At 36.9% G+C, this 21,174-nt stretch overlaps 2 protein-coding genes across 6 annotated transcripts in view; one reads left to right on the forward strand and one right to left on the reverse strand.

Moving 5' to 3' along the window:
• Positions 1 to 21,174, forward strand: part of dock1 (dedicator of cytokinesis 1) — a 557,290-nt gene that overhangs the window by 211,543 nt on the left and 324,573 nt on the right. The gene's annotated exons all lie outside the window — the stretch shown is intronic.
• Positions 1 to 21,174, reverse strand: part of insyn2a (inhibitory synaptic factor 2A) — a 71,972-nt gene that overhangs the window by 18,078 nt on the left and 32,720 nt on the right. For 2 of the 5 annotated variants that reach the window (XM_062976065.1, XM_008106682.3), the window contains one exon: positions 15,919 to 16,011. The exons of the other annotated variants lie outside the window; for them this stretch is intronic. In XM_062976065.1, the coding sequence (XP_062832135.1) occupies positions 15,919 to 16,011 (93 nt within the window). The remainder of the gene's footprint in view (positions 1 to 15,918; positions 16,012 to 21,174) is intronic. 5 annotated transcript variants of the gene reach the window in all.

Consider the following 21,174-nt stretch of genomic DNA (forward strand, 5'->3'; position numbering starts at 1 on the left):
GTATGATCATTTAGGGCTGCTGATATATGTCCTTATATGTTCAGCAGTTCAACATTTATGTGCATCTGCTTAATTTTGTTTGCAGTATTTTAATGACCATTTTGGACACCTAAAATCTTTTATGTCCTGAAAAAAGAGCATTGATTTTGAAGATGCTAGAGCTTATTGCGCTTTACACATCAATAACTTGACTCCTATCCAGGCTGCACACTCATTGGGGAGATCATATTGAAATCAGTGGAACTTACTGCAGAGTTAAAAGCAACAATAACAGAGACGGAGAGGGTTGTAGTCCATGTCACATATGGCTTCAGAATCAATATTGTCCAAAAACATAAAACAAAGGAAGGCACTTAATTTTCTTACTGGTCATAATCAGTCAGTGCATATTGATATCCTATCTTATATGTATTTGCAGAATACATATATTCTGAACAGGATTTGAAATGGATGTAACGAATTTGAATGTTTTCTTCTCAAACAGCAGCCCAACAATGTACATCCTCACCATTGTAATCTCATTACTATAGTACTAACAATATATTATATACAGATTGAAAGGGAAATAGCCTGAAGAATGGCATGAGGAAACAATGGAGGAATGGGAAGCAGGAGTGATGGAAGGGTTATGTGATTGCTTTATGTGATGAGGCAATCTGCTTTTGAATTAAGCAGCTCAATTACACAGAGTAAGATCATTGTCCAGGATTTTAGATTGAGATATTTTCTACAAAACCTAATAATAGTGGGGGTTTAACCTCCAACTTAGCATAAGTTTAAGTTGAAGCTGAACTTTAGACCTCAAACCCAGTATTACTGTCAACTTTACTGTTCCATTTTTGTGTCTTCTCATCCTCCGCATAGTCTTTCTATAGGCATCTCATTGGCCACTGTTGGATGTTTGATACTGGACTAAATAGGCATTCTGTCTGAAACCATATAACTCCTCTTATGTTGTAATAGCTACATTCATGGAAACTGCAGCTCAGCTTGAACTTGTATTTGTCAAATGCAAGGATTCAAAACTTGGGGTAACTACATACTATTGTGTGCTTCAGCAATAATATGTTTACTAATTCTGGCTATATTCATTGACCCCCCTCCCCCCAGGGGAGGGATGAAAAACCTTTGGTCCTTGGATGTTTCAGACTCAAGTTCTTCTACTATTGTATACTATAACAGGAAATAGAATTCTAATACAAGCAGAGAGATAAAAAGGTTCCTCCTGCTGACATGCTTAGTGATTTCAAGGCCAGACTTGCCCGGAAATCTAACCCATTTTTCTCGTGCTGAAATCCTCACTGATTATGAATCTATTATTTGCTCTATGGTGGAATTCCTATTGCCAAATCAAAGTACCAGCTGAAAAGAGGGAATGTGAACAGAAGTTGATATATTGCTAATGATCAACTAACTCCTCATGGGTGCTGTTTCAACCTTTTAAAAATAAAGTCAAGATGAATATATATATTACATAATATATAGAGTTTGGGCCTTAGTTCTATCTTGTTATAGGAAAAAATAGTAAGATCACAAGAAAATTAAAAATGTAATGATCAAATATAGATCTGTGCAAACAAAGAGCTGTTATTTTATTGATGATAGCATGTGAATTGAAATATCTAATGCAAAGATCACAACAATTAATTACTATAAATATCTACCATCTTTTTGTTAATGTTTATAAAATGTTTGCCAAATCAAAGTACCAGCTGAAAAGAGGGAATGTGAACAGAAGTTGATATATTGCTAATGATCAACTAACTCCTCATGGGTGCTGTTTCAACCTTTTAAAAATAAAGTCAAGATGAATATATATATTACATAATATATAGAGTTTGGGCCTTAGTTCTATCTTGTTATAGGAAAAAATAGTAAGATCACAAGAAAATTAAAAATGTAATGATCAAATATAGATCTGTGCAAACAAAGAGCTGTTATTTTATTGATGATAGCATGCGAATTGAAATATCTAATGCAAAGATCACAACAATTAATTACTATAAATATCTACCATCTTTTTGTTAATGTTTATAAAATGTTTGAAATTCTTGCAAGGTTTCTAATTTTTCAGTTCTTTTGATGGATATTAGGAAACAGCTACATACATTTGGCTGACTTCTGATGTAACTGTGTTGTCATATACTATTAGTATCTCCATGTGTATTTGGGGGACTGTCACATGAGATCCATTCATGTAGCCACTTTGATTATTGTGGTTTCAATTGGTCTGGAAGGCATCACCTGCTCTCTCCTTTAGAAACAGGAGTGACTAAACAATCACTTCCCATTTTGGTTAAATATCATTTTGCACAGAAAACAGGTTGGGTGCTAGTACTGGAAAAGCATTTAAATGGCTGGATATTCTAGCTTGTTATTGCTATTGCAAAATTCTGCTGTTGGTGGGCCTTATGCAACTCACTGGCTCTGCAAGTAGTTCTAAAGACTATATTCTAAATTTAGAGAAATCTGTGTTGAGGCATTCTTTCTTGGTTAAAAAGTGTGATTTTCTCCTGCCATAGCTGGGTCTGATGATAAAGTTTTCTTTCTAAAGTTGGGTTGATAGGGAACTATTCCCAGTTGCCTACCACCATCTGTTAGGAGACTTAGGGCCATTAGAACGGTATGGTTTTCTAAACCTTCTAAGAATAACATCAAGTCAAGGCCAATCAAGACTGGGCCTGAGCATCAGCCAAAGAAGGAGCAGATGCAGAGAGCTTGCTTCTATCTCCATATGAAGGTAACACACTGCCCCAGCAGCATATAGTTTTGTAACTGCAGAAGAAAAGAAAGAAGCATATTGACCTCATCCATCAACAAAGTAACATGAGCTACCAATAGCTAATAAAGCAAGAACATCCACAAGGGAACATCAGTCAGTCAGCTGCACTGAAATACCCACTTTTCTCATATGATCTTGTCTTTACATTGAAGAATCAAATCTTCTCTTTCCTTTCAACTACTTTTCTTTAAATGCCCTGCCTTTTTACTTTGTAAGTCTAATGGCAACCCTCCTCTCATCAAGGTACTTAAGGAAATCATATCTTTCTATGAAGTACAACAAATACGTCAATTCCCAATGCCAATTTCAGTCAGTCATTGATTAAAAAGGCAGACAAGTCCACCAGGTAATAAAAATACTCCTTTAGACATGTACAAGGAATTACCAGTTTACTCTTGCTTTTGCAGGGCATCTGACCTTAGGACGACTCGGAATACATTTGATCTATCCATTTACTGTATTTATGCAAATCTAATGCGCACCTCAATTTTAAATACATCGAAACAAAAAAAGTATTTGCGGACAAATGTAATGTGCACTCGTTACAATTCCATGATTTTGTCCTGACTTTAAGGATGTGTTCTCTATAAGAAATTATTAGATCCATGTTTGATACTTTCATTGAATGGATCATGGATGTTGTAAACGCCATTCCACTAATTGCTCTGGATTGTGTGCCAAAATAGTGTAGTTGTAGAGCATTTCCCTGCCATTCTATAGATGTGGAGATAGAGTCTTGCTGGGCCTACTTTGTTTCTTCGTTTTTATCCATTCTTTTACTTACAAAAGTAAAATCCCCTCTGTACTTGTTCATTTACGTCTTCTTCTGTGTCATTCACTCTCACAATGTTTACTATTTTGATACGACCAAAACAAACAAACAAAAAACCAGACCCAGGATTTGATCACCTCATCTACAGAATCATAGTCAGATGCTCTACCATTATGCTACTTTGCCTTATGACAATGTTCTCAATCCAGAGCAATTAGTGGAATACTGTTAAAAGTTAAACATTAAATAATGTAATATTTGTGAGCTATTCAGCAAAAATACTGAACATGGGCCTAATGGTGTCTTATAGAGGGCCAATCTTTAAATTCTGGGCGAAATCGATAAGCCCCTCTATGTAGCCTCTCCTTTTCCGTAGAGTAACATTTGTAAGCTGAACTAAAGACACAGATACAACAAAGATACTACCTCCTTCTCAGGATGCAGTATGATCAGTGGTGTTTTTCAAGTTTGCAATCAAATCTAATGCACACACTAATTTGCACTATATAATTTTGCCAAAAAAGGTGCACATTACATTTAAGTAAATACAGTAATATTAAAGAGTGAGTAGTTAGTTTATTTCTGGCTAACAAACTACATTGAAGCTAACTTCAGATTTGATATCATTGGCTAGCCAATAACTGAACAAATTGTTAAATCTTCTCATAACTTATCTTTGTCAAGCTGGTTGCCCTATACTTTTCATTGAAACCTTATCATTTCACTTCTGCCCCTTGCCAAATTAAATGAGAGATGAACTACTTTGTTTTCAAGGGTCAGGTAGGTTGATGAATTTAATGGTGTGACTATTATGCAAATTCTTCCTGACTGACTCAGGCCTTCACAAGATCTTATCAGTTAGAATCCCTAGCTGAATTAACTCTCAACTGTTCAGTGATCATTCTACTTCATGAACTGTAGCTAATAGCCCTTAGCCAGTCTGAGTGCAGGAATTAATAATATCCTAGTTATTACGTAAATGAAGGTTCTCTTATCCAGTTGGGTTCTCAGCATATTTTAGGGATCAGTGGCTCTAAGATCCTTGGGCTGTTGTTTGCTTAGTTCCATTTCAGACTGTTGAAAGTGAATGTGGACATTTAAAATTCATATATGACCATAACTATCATTTTTTATGTTGGAGATAAAAGCACAGTGTTGGAAATTACAACCTCCTTCATGCCTTCTCGAGTAATCTGTTTATCTATGATCCTGTTGCTTACTGTCTCCTGTATGTATGTCCTGGTATGCAGCTTCCTTTATGATTCCTGAGAAGTTATAAAAGGGGCTGCAGACCACATGCTTTTCTCTCTCTCTCCTTTTGACTATGTGACCTGTTGATAGCTGTTTTGTTTACAAGAGAGATACCCTGGTTGGTTGGCACAGAGAACCATCTCAACATTTCTGAAACTGGAATGATAAGTTTTGTACTTGTGTATGCTGAACACGGGAGCCCCGGTGGCGAAGTGCGTTAAAGCGCTGAGCTGCTGAACTTGCAGACCGAAAGGTCCCAGATTCAAATTTCGGGAGCGGCTTGAGCACCCGCTGTTAGCTCCAGCTCCTGCCAACCTAGCAGTTCGAAAACATACAAATGTGAGTAGATCAATAGGTACTGCTCTGGCGGGAAGGGAACGGCGCTCCATGCAGTCATGCCGGCCACATGACCTTGGAGGTGTCTGCTGACAACACCGGCTATTCGGCTTAGAAATGGAGATCAGAGTCTGGAGATCCAGAGTCAGACATGACTGGACTCAACATCAGGGGAAACCTTTACATGAAGGTTGTGAGTAAACCAGATATGTTTTTTTCCAAGTCTACTTCAGTTTTGTCTCTTGAGTGCATGATATAAAACAGGTTGTCTTATGGGAGAATATATATTTTTGGGCACTGAAAAACACTTCTAAAGCTCGGCTGTTTTTATGCACTGGCAAATCTCTGTTTTCCTAACAGATCGGAGATAACAGATTATTCAGTTTAACAACCGAAACCATTGATTTGCATAATTATATCTGGTTGTATACCACAAGAGAAAATTCTACTCGAAAGGGTTTTTGGCTCTTCTCTAAAAGGTCATGCTTTTCTAAAAAGTTTTATCTCCGAAAGCTGTTTTCTAAAAGGTTATAAATGCCATTTTCCAAAACTCAGTACTTAAAATACTTTAAATGAAAGAAGAATCTGTGCATGTTGCATGAAGACAAGACATACTTTGAAGAAATTTTAAATAATACCACCTTCTATCAAGTCTCATATGTGCCAAACCGATTTCCAACCATGTTTGTTGCTTCATCCAGTTCAGCAGATGAAGCATTCATATCCATGGCCCCTTTTCATTAATGTGAGTGCTGTAATATATGTGCATGCGTGCACACACACACTCTGCATAGTTTGAAAGGATTCTTATAATTAGTCTGAATGGCTACTACAGTTACAGGTTTTTTACATGCTTTAAATCTTTGGTTTAGGAAATGTAGGCTATATTCACAATAAGTGTAATGAATTTAGCTGCAACACCTTTGATTAATTTAAATGTTAGGTTATTTGCAGATTTCAGTGTTACAAATAGCAAGCTTTTTGTTTTGTTTTATCTTGAAGCTAGAACCAATCAATATAAATGTGAAAGCAAACTTATCAGATCTTAAATGTGCTTATTCTCCTTTAGTTTTGCATGAAAATTATGCCTGTTACTGTAAGTACTCTCCAAATTTGTAACATCAAGGGATAACTTGTATTTCCTTTTTATTCAAAGAAAACTAGAGCTATCAGGCTTACTAAAGATCAGGAAGTTTACAGGGGAAAGATACAAAAATAACTATAAAATGCTGAATTTTGTTTTTATATACAGGTTTAGCATAGGTAAACATTACTTTACAAATCAAATATTATGTTTCCCTTGCCTATAGCAAACATTATAGAGTAATTTATGATTACAATCTATTTAGCACTGCTGATGTGCAACCTCTTTTGACTTCACTAGCTGTGTACAGCTACTATATCTTTGGAGAAAAGTTACATAATTATGCTACGCAGTTAGTGTCACGCTAGAATTATGCCACACAATTAGTATCATGGATCCTTCTTAATGAAAAAAAGCTCAGCTACTACAGATTGAAACTGTTTTGCAGTTCTGAGAACTGACAATGGTTGTAGATGTTGTTTTACCATTAAGTACATTGTTCTTGTCAAAAGTGGGTATATATTAAGTGACAAGAGAGGGTCCTTGAGGCAAATCTCTTGTGAATATTTTAAAGTTCTTCTACTATTATGGTATGCCAGGGTGAGGAAATCTTGATCCATGTGATAGCTTGCCCTCTTACCTGCAGGCTAAATTAGCTTGCAGATGTCACCAAAAGGAAGGGTTTCTGAAGGACTCCCAACCAGCCTATTTACTCAGCAAACAGCAAGATTTCATTAATAGCATACAAAATGTGATGATTTAAAACAAACATCCTTTTCCATCTTCTTCTCCCAGTTGAGGAATATTTTGTTACATGGAACAAGATTCCAGTTTAGGATTTTGTGCAGCCTGGGATCTGTATGTTTTTCCTCTTGGGGACTGGAATTTCCTTCTTTTTTACCATGAGATTGATAAGCTAAGTACAGAAGCTCAACTATCTGTTTCTGAGCCTAGCAACAAAGCGAAATAGCTGCTCTTTGCGGATGGCTACCATTTTGAGTAGAACCTTTACATCTAGTTTCACAATTAATGGGGGTTAATATCCTGTAAAAGAGCACGGCCCTGTCAGTTCTTCCATGTGGATCTAGAGTCTGTGGTCACTACTGGATTTAAAAGCGGAGCAGAAACAAACTACGCTTTGACATGGGTTCACCACTTGATTGACAAGACAAGTATTAGTCTCTTTTTTATGGGGTGTGGAAGAATATTTTTTAAAGGATTCAGAAATCAGCCTCCATTTGATCTGTTCTACAGATCAAAGGAGACACCTTGTAGTTCTCATTCCATGAAACGAGTATTTGGTAAAGATGAAGGTTTTCCCCTGATATTAAGTCCAGTCATGTCTGACTCTGGGGGTTGATGCTCATCTCCATTTCTAAGCTAAAGAGTTGGTGTTGCTTGTAGACACCTCCAAGGTCATGTGGCTGGCATGACTGCATGGAGCGCTGTTACCTTCCTGCCGGACCGGTACTTATTGATGTACTTACATTTGCACGTTTTCGAACTGCTAGGATGGCAGAAACTGGAGCTAACAGCTGGAGCTCACCCTGCTCCCCGTATTCAAACCTAACTTTCGATGGATTTATATTTCTGTTTTGTGAAATCCTTCATCTTCAGTAGTTTCACCTTTTTAGATAATCACTTTTTGGTGGTTGGAGGCCAATCTATTGATTAGAACTATTAAGCAAATTCTCCAGAGACCTATTTACTCCTGGATATCATATCAATTTATGAAGAAGTGGAACCTTAGACCCAAAATGACTGAATAGTATAACAAAATATTTACTTTTGGGATGGGGTTTCTGTTTTGATAAAATTTTAACTAATTTAATTGTTCTCTCAAGCTAATCTACTTGTATCCATGGAGTAACTTCTGCACTGTTATGTGTCAAATACACTTTTATCAACGTTAGTGTGCACCCTCCACTGGTGGTTAACTGTTGGTAAACAATGTTTTAAAGAAACAGCTTATTATTTCATTACAGTTAACTCGCCTTTTGTCTGGATGCCCACCTTTACAGTCTGGTGGCATGAGGAACCAAATGGCTGAAACTGAAAGACTCAAAAACTATTCCAGCTTTCAGAAACACCTGTGAATCAAGGACACCTTGATACACAAGGGCAAAACAGCCAAAGCACATACATAAACTAGAATAGAAATACTCTTCACAAAGCTTAAAAATACACTTACACATTTCTTTAAGGATTCCTTATCTGGAGTTTACCTGGAATACTGTGTCCATTCTGGGCACCACAATTCAAGAAAGATATTGACAAGCTGGAACATGTCCAGAAAAGGGCGACCAAATTGGTCATAAGTTTGAATATCAAGGTTTATGAAGAGCAGCTCAGGGAGCTGGGTATGTTTAAGTTGGAAAAAAGGCAGCTTTTCACAAGATTTAGGAATAGTTGGAAGAGGTAATGCTTGCTGCCCAACCCCCCAACTATCTGTGGATCATGTTTCAGAAAGTACTGAAACTGCCAATATTAATCTTTTGCAAGCTGATCCCCTCTGCTGTTGAGATCAAGAGGTCATGACAGCTCCATTCCAGCTGTTCTGAGAACATGTGTATGACAAGTTATCAAAAATCCCTTTTATCCTGAATAAATGAAAAGAGCTACTTCTGACTGCTCTATCCTTGGATACCAGTGAGAACATACACTTTCTTCTCTCATTCATGAAGTAATACATTAAATTCAACCTTTTTGTTGATGAGTATGAAGTTATAACAAGAAATGTAAACAAAGTGCCAGAAATTATTGGGCAAAATCCAGTAATCCTAAATCCAAATATCAGAAGTAGCAACATAAAAGAACTCATCAGGGAAATGTTCACATTGCTCTGGATTGTGTCCCAAAAAGGAAATGAAGAGTGGTAGTCAGGCTCATATCTCCTGTGCTTTTCTTTACTTCAAGTGGAATATGAACAATTGAACCAAAGGATCTTCCATCTTTTATTAATACAAAGTTCAGGGGTAAACTATCAATTTTGTATGGTAAGCTCAGTTTGTATGGAGCCCCCGGTGGTGCAGTGTGTTAAAGCGCTGAGCTGCTGAACTTGCAGACCAAAAGGTCGCAGGTTCAAATCCAGTGAGCAAAGTGAGCACCCGCTGTTAGCTCCAGCTTTGCCAACCTACCAGTTCAAAAACATGCAAATGTGAGTAGATCAATAGGTACCGCTGCGGCGGGAAGGTAATGGCACTCCATGCAGTCATGCCGGCCGCATGACCTTGGAGGTGTCTATGGACAAGCTTAGAAATGGAGATGAGCACCAACCCCCAGAGTCAGAGACTTCTGGACTTAATGTCAAGGGAAATCTTTACCTTTGGCTCAGTTCAGTAAATCATTCCCCATCATCATAATGGGGAATGGGGAGTTAGTTTTAGTTTTTAATCTGACAAAACTAAAACTGATCTTATCGGTGAAAGAGAAGGTGAAGATAGTTACTTATTTGGCAATATTCACAATGTCATTTAAATCTTCTGATTTCCAGTATACAATTATCTAGGGATTCAAAACACACATACACACTATTTCTAGAAAGCCTGGACACAACCCCTTTGATTTCTTTAAGTCATAATTAGAGGGTTGCTTTGGAAATTTTAAACAAGAGACTGATCATTTACTTAATAAGTCTATTCTCTTGTACAGTCTCATCATTAAAGTTCCTTTTACTTGTCTGTGGCTGAAGGCCAACCTGACCCATTTTGTTGAATCTCTTTCCTAACTAATATGAATGAATTCATCAGAGTAGGTCATTCAGAAATTATAATGCCGAGGAACAATAATGAGGACTTCTGAAAACCAAATCTCCACAGGACTCATAGGTCAATAAAGGTTCTGAATAACAGTCCCCTTACATCAAGTTAATTTTCACATAGATTACTGCAAGCATTCATGCCAGAAGTTCTTGTTCTGAGTTATAGTCAGAAGTTTTAAACATATATTTCAGTTTGTTATAGGCTACTTCTCACCGTTGTGAGAAAGAAATGCCATCTTTGGCACATTTGACTTCCATTATACACTTCAAGACACTTACTTAGTCTCACAATAAACCTGAAACACAAATTTTGCTGAAAACAGAATATCTTCACTAAGACTATCCACTGAATTTCTGAATTAAGCAGATATTTTAAAGATACTTTCTCCCACAGCAAGATAGTACTCCAGTCAATGCATATTAGAAATGATGACGGATTTTACATCAAGCATGGGAGGCTGTCTCATCCAGATGGATCAGAAACTTAGGGCTAATTCAGACATTTGTATTGGTAACCATTTTAGTGATGACCAAGCAAGGAAAATCATAGATATGGTAACTTTTTCCCGAGAGTATGATTGCATTGTCACTTTCCCCCTTCATCCTCTGTGAATAGACATAGTCCTGGTTTGTCTTTCACATAAATATTGGTTGGCTTTTTGTCAAGGGCAAGCGTAGTTATCTATATATACTGTATAGTTTAATACACACATGAAAGAAATATTGGTTCCATTATCTATCAGGAGATCCATTCAAAAATAATTGGCTGCTCCAAGGGGCTATACAATTTGATTTCTATTCTGTGGTGTTATGTTGTAAATTTGGCTTAAAAGTAGCATACACAAGGAAACAGACTACAAGCCTGACTCCCTTTAACCTCTCTAGTTTGCGGTTTTTTTGCCACTAAGCTGTGTTATGGCATGCTACCAAATAACATGGAGTAGCAATTGCATTGTTTCTTAACTTCTGAAGGACTAGATTTTGAAGGAAGTGTGAAAATTTAGAGGGAAAACTGTATATTCCTGCATGGCAGATAGTTTGATTGGATGGTCCTTGTGGTCTCTTCCAACTCTATAATTCTTTGGATTTCAATGGCCCATCACATTTAGGCTGAAAACCAAGATATGCACATCACTTTACATTTTTATTCCACCCTTCTGTTCTATTGTGTGTTATTCAGGACAGTTTACAACATCCGTAATTACAATTAGAAAAGAAAAGACAATAATACTTGGTAAGGCAGAAGGCAGTTGGAAAAATATTCCAGGTAGAGAAATTCAATCAAAGAAGTCACGGTCCTAAATCTGCAAGACCTGAGCAGGGCAGATGATGATAGCGCAATGTGTGGCAGGATAGTAGTTGTGTATGTGTTAAATCATGTGTGGATGCTTTTGTTTAAGAGTGAAACAAGCCACCAAAAGGTTCATTGAACCACCAGATCTGAGGTTCATTACATATTAATGCCTATATGGTTGGCTATGGGAACAGTTTTTCCTCCAAAAATGAAGGTAATAAAGTTAATGTTGATGATTTTTTCCCCATAAAAGATGCTAAAAGTGTCAAAAGCCATTTTGATAAAATCAATTTTTGCAGTAAAGTATTTTATTTTTGATATAACTGCAGAATTAAAATCTAACTGCTTCTTCCTTTACTGCTATGGGCTGTATCACAGTAAAAGTGAGAAATGTTCAGAACTGGAGGTTAGAAGTCTGCAGTGACAGCAAAAGGGGCAGCACAACTGAAAGAACATTCAAGGGAGTAGCCACTACAGGCAAAAGTCAGCATAACACTAGGTTGTACAAAATTATTTTTGCTTTGACATGGAGGAGATGTCAAAGTAGATTTGCAGTATTTACTGTAGAAAAGTGAATTGTGGCAGCCTCCAAGCCATTTTAGCACATCTACATTCAAGGAAGGTCTATAAAAAGTGCATTCACATTGTTAGGGCAGGGCTCCTTCAGAGGAAAGAAATGCACACTTCAGTATGTTAGAGTTTGCTGTGTAGTATGTGGATCAAGCCAAACACAAAGGGCATACCAAAGAAGGGAAAGACAAAAATCACATGGTCCAGGTTTGTGTATGTTTTTGCAATAGAATATTTATAAACTGTTACATAATTTTTGTTGCTGTCAGAAAAATTGGAGTTTAACTTGTATAAATATGCATTAAACTGACTTTTTGTTCTTGGAAAATCTAATTTGGTATATCATTGCCTGAGTTCCACAGAATTGTGGAAATTGATTTGATGAGTTATTTTTGTGTATTGTGGATGGATACTAGCTGAATTTAGTTGATCCCGTTCTACAATCAGGCTTTGCAAAGTGGCTGTTACAAGCAGCAAAATGTGTCAGTGCAAGATTTAAGAACATATATTTTTTATCAGACCAAAAGCCTCTCCAGTCCAACGTCTGTTGATATAGTGGTTTATGGGAAGCTTGCCAGAAGCATGTGATTAGAACTGCATCAATGTTTTGTACTCCACAGCAATAGATGTATAGAGGCATATTGTCTCTGATGTTAGAGGTGACATACAGCTGTCCTATCCAGTAGTCATCCATGGCACAGTCTTCTAAACATTTTTCCAGTCCCCTTTAAAACCAATGGAGTTGTCAGTGAAACCCATTGTCTTTGTATACTGTGAAGAAATACGTATCTTTTTAAAAACTCTCCTACCATTTCCTCTTAAGTAGATAACTCTGAATTCTTGTATTATGAGAAAGGATTCTATCAGTCTGCTTTCTCCACACCATGCTTAATTGTATTCATTCTCAATCATGTTTCTGCTTCTTTCCTTTTTTTGGAGTTCAGTATCCCCAAAGGTTTCAACCGTTCCTCTTAGCGTAATTACTTCAGTCTCTTAATCATTTTGGTCTCCTTCTTCTAGATCTTTTCTATATCTACAGCATCCTTCTGTATCTACAATGACTTTCTTATAAATGACTTTACAGTAAAGATTTATGTAAGGATAGTATTTTTATTTCCAGTTCCCTTTACAGTTATGCCAAATGTGGACTTGACATTTTTACAACAACCACACCACAGAACTGGGTGTTCACAGACCAAGATTGCATTATTTGTCACTCACTGCCATATTATATCTCATCAGAATATATAAGAAGTTGGAATTCTTTGGCCTTAAATGAAACAGTTTACCAATGCATCAGGATTTATGACTCAGCTCTACTCTCCCATCCTTACTCCCTTATTGATTATAGCAGCATTTTTGTGGTTTGATATATTTTAAATGAAAAAAGATGCATGCTGCCAGCATCTACTTCTTTGCTGTGCTACCTGTTCCCTACTTACCCCTATTGACAAGCTTCCTCACTTGGTGAGGGTCAGACTGTTTTGATGTCTTATCTGTAGCATCCCAATTTTCAAACCATAGAAAATCTAGTGGGAGGGAGAGTGAGGAAAAAGGCACTTTCAAACAAGGAACTTTCATAAGCCTGTTGGTAAGGATAAAAGGAACTAGCTGAAGTGCACAGCTTCAGGAAAATGTCTTACATATGTAAGGGACAGGGAGGAGGTGTCGAGAAAAGTGAGACTCTCACTGCATTCTCATACTCATAGGGGCCAATGGGAAAACAAAGTTCCCAAATGGAGGGTCTTTCTCGGACACAGAAAGATCTGACAGCTATTTCTGTAGTCTATGTTTCTGATTTGGCTCTGGACACAATAAATTCTTAAAGTCTTTTGGGAAATAAGAAATAACAAGAATACAGTAGAACTTTTTAGACCACTTGATCAGCTACAATGAAAGCATTTGATCCCTTCCCATCAGGAACAGCATGACATAATATCGAATGAGGTAGAGAGAAATCCCCACTGGAATCATCCTGGTCAGATGTTATAGACACAAGATTGATAATTAAACTAAAGACCCCAAAATGAGAGCAGGATAGATGAACCAACTTGATAAGCTTTATTTATATCCCGCCCCCTCTTCCCGAAGGGACTCGGGGCGGCTTACAGCAAACAACAAATGCAATAAATAATATAACAGGGGTAATGATAACACATCAATAAAACAATATAAAACAATACTGTAAAACATAAATAAATAAGCAATTTAAAATACAATGAGGCCCTCTAAAACCAGTATGTAAATGCCATTTAAAACCAGCCATTACTTTGATCAAAGTATCAAGGCTATAAATTATGTTCTAATGTCCATTAAAAATCCTGTCCCGTATGGTGGTTGATTAATATTTTTAGCCATCATTAAAAGCCTGCTTAAACAGCCAAGTTTTCAATTGCTTCCTGAATGTTATAAGGGTGGGTGCTTGTCTCATCTCCCTGGGGAGGGCATTCCAAACCTTTCCAAGAAAGCCTTGCTCAAAGTGCCTTGGAAAATATATAGAAAGTAGCTAAAAGCAGCAGCAAAAACAAATAAACCCAAAACAAACCAAAACTAATAGTAAATATATTGCCACGCAACAGCAGAGTAATGCTTTTCTGGTGACATTTTAATGGATTATTAAAAGTATTATCCAACTCTGAATTCTTTTTTATTGTATTCATGAAGCAGATGATTACATTTCTTTTTTTATTTGAAACTTTGTGCCTGACCTCATTCTTTATCCACTCTGGCCAAGCTAGGACTGGGCAGATGAAACCTAATGGTTTAAAAGACATCATATTCGTTCCTGTGTATTTCTAACTATTGCACTGTTCTGATGGTTATTTCAGATTTTTCTGGATTTCCATAACGGACCATGCTTGTTATGAATGTAGTGTAGATCCCAGAGAGAGCTTGTTTACTTCCTGTTTTGTGATGTGCAAGTCCTGCTTAGAGCTCCACATTGAGACATTCATTAAAAAATTCAGCACCTTCATTATAGATTTTGCTCTGTCCCAGACCTCTTCTAGAACCAACAATCCCTGCCACCCTAGGTATAGATCATGTGCAAATAAAATCAAGTGCTACGCCGAGTAAATGGAGCACTTAAGGCTATGGTGTGCTATAGCGCTAGTAAGCATGTATACATAGCGTATACTAGTACAAAACCCCCAAGATATGTGTTTGAAATAAATGAATAAAAACAAATTGAAGGGACATTCAAATACTGAAGGCAAATGTACAGCAAGCAGTTAACATAATTGGGCAACAGTGTTCTGACCAGTTCATAGCTTCAAGTTAAGCAGTCGTAACTTCTGCTGTCCTGTCATCAGTATTGAAAGATCACAGCTGTCAATGCACTTAGCTTATGTACATATAATGGGACTGAAACTTCAATTTTTTGGCATCAGGTGGGAAAATAGCTGAGCTAGCCTACTGATAGATATGTTTGTACTGATTGAGCAGAGACATTATCAGAATAAGTTGAGTCCTTCATGATACCAGGCCCACCCAGAAGATACACATCTGGATGTTGGGTCCTTCCATTAAGGAGGTCATAATTCATGCTTGCAAAATGTCTTTAGTTCATAATATAGGACAACTAAGTCTAAATCTCATCATAGACATTATATTTTCCTTGCACAGTTTATTCCTTTGTTATCTGAAATGAGTGTCCTTTCTTTTAACTCTTTTAGAGAGAACACAGATGTTCTACTCAGTACCATCCAGTTCAAAGGTCTTTTCACATATGTATATGATAGTATCAGTGTATGCCACATTTATTCAAATTTAGATCATGGTATGGCTTTCTGACAGTATGGAAATATGAAAAACAAAATGCTGGAAGATGCCTTGGCAGAGCCTGTACATTAATTTGTTGTTGAATTTTCTGCACAATTCAGTAGTGTCTGATTTTCTTAACATTGATTATATTCCTTTTCCAGTGTTTGTTTAAAGACATCCTTACATTAATGAATCAATGATAAATACATAAATGTTTTCCCCTTGTCGTTCCTAATGCCTAAATTAAACTGAAATATTTTATAACTGATTTATAACAGTCCAGCCGCACTAATAGTAGAAGACTTACTTTAATGGGTCAAGTCTCAACAAATGAGAAGATGCTTTCATTACATAGTCAAGGTCCGATTTCGACATAAGGTTTTCCCCCAGGTAACAATATCTGTGAAAGAATACATGTGAAAAAATTATGTAGGAAATATGTCTCAAAATCCATGTGGATTTTGCACTGGGGGAAAAAATAGCATAGGAGTGAGCAACAGTCTTAGCTTTTGAAATCCCACGTAATGTTTTCACAGATATTTTGTTTTACATTTTTTTCTTCAAAGGAGAAACACTGCTTTGAACAGAAGTGCCAATGGCTTATAGTTTAATTATAATGGTCACCAGCTCTTCCTCCACATCAGATGTATCACATTTGTTGAGAAATGTGAATGGAAAAGCAACAGATTTTGAGAGACAACCTGTGCATATTGAGGAACATCTGGGTTGAGAGCGCTTGATGCTGAACTTATCAGTGGACTAGAGCTTGGTGATATTTCGCACTCACTAATAACGGTGCTCAGTGTAGAGGAGAAAGACAGCCCATATATTGATAGTAAGTAAGGAAATGGACCTAAACTTTAAATTGGTCCCAGTATAGGGGCGAGTATCAGAGGCGGTCCAACCATAAGGCGAAATAGGCATTTGCCTGTGGCGCCATCGTCCCGGGGGCACCATCGTCCTGGGAGGAGGGCACCACTCTCCACCTCCTTCTCTTTCGGGCCTTCCAGCGGCCGCGCTGGGCCTTCTGGCCAGCGCAGACCCACCTTCGCACCACGCAAGCCCACCTTTGGGGCCTTCAGAGATTGTGAGGTCTGTAGGAACTTGGAAGCTAGGTATGTGGGGTTTATATATCTGTAGAAGGTCCAGGGTGGGAGAAAGAACTTTTCTTTGAAGCAGGTGTGAATGTTGTAATTAATCACCTTGATTAGCATTTAATGGCCCTGTGGCTTCAAGGCCTGGCTTCTTCTTGCCTGGGAGAATCTTTTTTTGGGAGGAGTTAGCTGTCCCTGATTGTTTACTGTCTGGATTTCTTCTGTTTTCAGAGTGTTGTTCTTTATTTATTGTCCTGATTTTAGAGGGGTTTTTTTTAATACTGAGGGCTATCTGGGTTATCTAAGTCCACACTGCCCTATATCCCTGTTCAATGTTTAGTGCTAAATTTGCAAATATAGTAATTCCTACATAACATTACCATGTATTGAACTGCTTTTTCTATTGATTTGTTGTAAAACATGATGTTTAGGTGCTTAATTTTTAAAATCATAATGTAATTTGATGTTTTATAGGCTTTTCCTTTATACTTCCTTATTATCCAACATTTTCGCTTATCCAACGCTTTTATTTTTCAGTGATTGGTTTGGGGGGGCGCCAAAATTCTGTTCGCCTACACTTGAAAAATACCTAGGGCCAGCTCTGGCGAGTATTTCAATTTTATGTGGTGAAAGTTCAAATGTTGAAGAGGCTTTTGATTCTTGATTATTGCAAAAATTCATCACTTTGTCATGCATTTAGAACTAGGATCACTAGCCATTTAAAATGGCTCAGGGCAACACACATTGGACTACTATGGACATAGGAACCCAATAAATTTAAATTTTTGTTATGTACAATGTTTCACTGAACCTGAAGGTGTTCCTTTTACCGACAGACCTTTTAAAAACTATCATTTCTAGTGTCTTTTTCTTTTCCCTGCATTTAATTGAATGTTACCCTCTCCTTCTCCAAATGCTCCACTTATTATATTGTTTGGTTTTCTTCCTCCTCCTACACTTTTGGAACTCCTGCTTCCTGCTACTGTTTTGAAAATCAATAACTCATTTAGAAAACTGCTTTTATAAGATTTGTAATTAATAAGTTGAAGAGGTGAGTGCATTTTCATCAATACAAATACTTCTTTCACTGATTCTAATAGTGTTTAATCCAGGTCATTTCCATGTAGACAGAATTCCAGGATATATCAGCTATTTTAACAATGCTTGATATCTGTGGCTATATTCATATAGTTAAAAGTCATGAACATGAGGAGGTATGTTCAGAATATTCAGAACCCAAGCTTGCAAAAATAAAAAATAAAAAATCAGAGGAAAAATCTCTCCAGGGATTAAGCCACTTCCTTGCTAGAAAACGAGCAGCCCTCCAACTTTGAGGAGAGTAAAGGAGAATTAAATGGAGTACAGTCGTCCCTACACATTTGTGATTTTGATTATTCACAGATTTTATTACAATATTTTCTCTATGTGTGCCTAGATCCTTCAATGTTAACTCTCTGGTCAGTTTCTTCAGTCATGCTGGAAGACCTGGACATTTCTAGAGACATTTATCTCTAGGAATCGCTAGATCAGTGGTTCTCAACCTGTGGGTCCCCAGATATTTTGGCCTTCAACTCCTAGAAATCCTAACAGCTGGTAAACTGGCTGGGATTTCTGGGATTTGTAGTCTGGGGACCCACAGGTTGAGAACTACTGCTCTAGATTATCCAGTGCATTTCTGTGATCAGCTTTCAGTGAAGATTCCCCAAAGAGTCATGTTGGAAGACTCTGACAATCCTAAAATATATTCTTTCCACCTAAAAATAATAGAATTCTTTATTTGCAGTGTTTCACTTTCATGGGTGTCCTGTGCCACTAATCATAAGCAAATGTGAACCGATGATTGTATTTTGGGGTGGGAATATGGCTGATTACCTGAAGACTGAACACTGCTATAACATTTTATTGCCACTCTCGTTTATAGCCCTGCTTTTTCAAACTGGCACAAACTAAGACAATAACTATGGTATTGTTAACCTGACCATTTACTTAATGGTAAAGGTAAGAGTACTTAAATACTCTATTTATACATTTATATTTTCAAAATATCAATCCTAAATACTAAATCTTTCTTTAAACTTCATTTAATTTGTGATTTAATTAGCAGTCAGCCCTCTGAGTCGGGCACCCATGGCTTGAAAATACTAAAACAAATCTAAAAAGCAAACCTTAACTTTGTCATTTTGTATAGGGGACATTTTACTATACCAGTTACTATACCATTTAATATAATTGGACAAGCATCCATGAATTCTGATATTCATTCAAAATCCTGGAACTAATCCCAGCCGAAACCCATCCCTATCGATACTATGTAACAGATTTAAGCTGTGTTTCTGCATTGGTTACATGAAAAATGTACTTCTGAGGGGATTCTTAGTTTCAAGTTTATTGCAGTGCCAAGCAATTCACACAAACTAAATAAACAACTGCTGTTAGTAAATCATGGAAATGATTTCCTCTACCCTGAAGAAGTTTTGCTGTGAGCATGTGCCCTGTAGATACAATTTCTGCTTTCGGTTGTTTGGGAAATGCTGATTATAGATCATCTGCTTTTTACAGTCACTCACTTCGTTGTTTTGAGTCTTATATTCTGAAGGCTGGCTGTTCCATTCTTTAGAAATACAGACTACCTCTTTGTAAGAAACAAATGTTATATTTTAAAAAGGCAGTCCTATTATTATGATTATTTGTTTTTTTAAAAAAGCGGGGAAGAGACTGTCAAATAATGTTAGAAAACAATGTATTGTGTTCCTTAAGGTAAGAAATAGTTCCCCAAACCCTAGTTTCAGTATCCCTTGAAAGGATCTTGGGGATACAAATACTGTAATCCCAAAGTGAGAGAGACAAATGAATGTGTTCTGAATAATTCTGGTCTTCGGAGTTGGGGAAAATCTATTCCAACTGTTTATTGTGTGCATGTAAAGAAAAAGTATAAGCTGAAAGTCCAGCAGTGGGGGATAGAAGAAAACTACAGCTGCTATTATTCTTCCCTCTATAGTGTATTTTCAACTACAGGATATCAGTATTTCATCAGACATTAGACTGATAATGGATAAATTGGCATTAAAAATAGAGAGACAACTAAAGGATTATTTTAATAACCCCAGTGTGCTGATATAGTGGTAAGAACACAAACACCATCAAAATCATCCAAAGTTTCCAGTGGTTTTGTGAGAAGTCAAGGTCAGTGCTCACCTTCTGGTTTCATGAAGGCACTTATGAACTTGAACAATCGGTTGTGTGGTTTGCTGTGATTTAGTTGTTTTAAAGAACTAATAATGGAAGGACCAGAAGCATTTGTTAACCATCGGTTGGTAAACTAATGTGCTTATCCAAGGCTTGTAAAATATAAAATGAATACAAAATGGACCTGCTTTTTAAAGAAAAATAGTTTGACTGATTTCCCGTCAAATGTAAAATAACTGGTAGTTTCAACTAGAATACACCGTCTGAATTAGTGACATCCGAGTAAGTAAACATTCATGTAAATTCAGCTAGTTCAATAGATCTACTCTAGTTAGGATGCAGCAGTTGGATTTAGGCTGCTAAATTCTGGCAGTCCAACATTCTCGGAAGGCAGAAAGCCTGATTAATCCACTTTGGTATTTGTGGCAATAACGATGAAACATGATTGTGTGAAATTCATATTTCTAAGATATGTTTTAGAATAGTGTGCTTATCTGGAAAATAACAATGTTGAGTCTAGCTGCACTATAAATTGCCAGACAGCAAACATGCATGGTGTTGATCTGTTGTATTTTAAATATATTTTGGCATATCTGTGAACACAGAAGTGTTTTCTTTTTAACTTACAGTCAATCAACCAAACAACCCCCACCTATAGGTTATAGGGGAAAAGGGTTTGTTCTGGGCTCAGATTGACTCTTGACTCAAAACCAGTGGACCAGAAGACATTAGGTGTGGGTCTCTACCCCAGGGTGTCACACTCTCTAGTGATATTGTCTGGATGGGCCTTCCCCAGATATCTATTTACACTTTCAAAAAATCCAACATGGTGTACTGGCTTGAGTGTTGGAGTAGAACTGTGAAGACCAGAGTGTTATTTACTGTTTAATTGTGAGATACTTACTTTGAAAGTAGTTGTTATACCCCAGGAACTTTGTTTTTTGTGGCTGCTACAAACTACATTGAATTGAGACTTGAGGAGATATTCATTTGTAAAACTATAGCAAAACGTGCTGCAGGATGTTCTGCAAAAACAAAGGTTTTTGCAATTTAATAAACTTTTTCCATGTTTTATGATAGAACCAATTAGGAAATTACATTTATAACCCAGGAACAAAAATCATATTACATAATGTAATTTATTAGACCCCCTTAATATTCAAGAGAATATCCAAATCATAGGTGGCCCCTTTGATACTGCTGCTTCTATTCTGGACTAAACAAAGCTTTGAAATCAAGGCACTTCAGAAAACAGAAAGATGAAAGGACTTTGGGAAAAGTTG

Source organism: Anolis carolinensis, chromosome 3 (genome assembly GCF_035594765.1).
Source record: "Anolis carolinensis isolate JA03-04 chromosome 3, rAnoCar3.1.pri, whole genome shotgun sequence".
In the NCBI taxonomy this organism is placed as follows: Eukaryota; Metazoa; Chordata; class Lepidosauria; order Squamata; family Dactyloidae; genus Anolis; species Anolis carolinensis.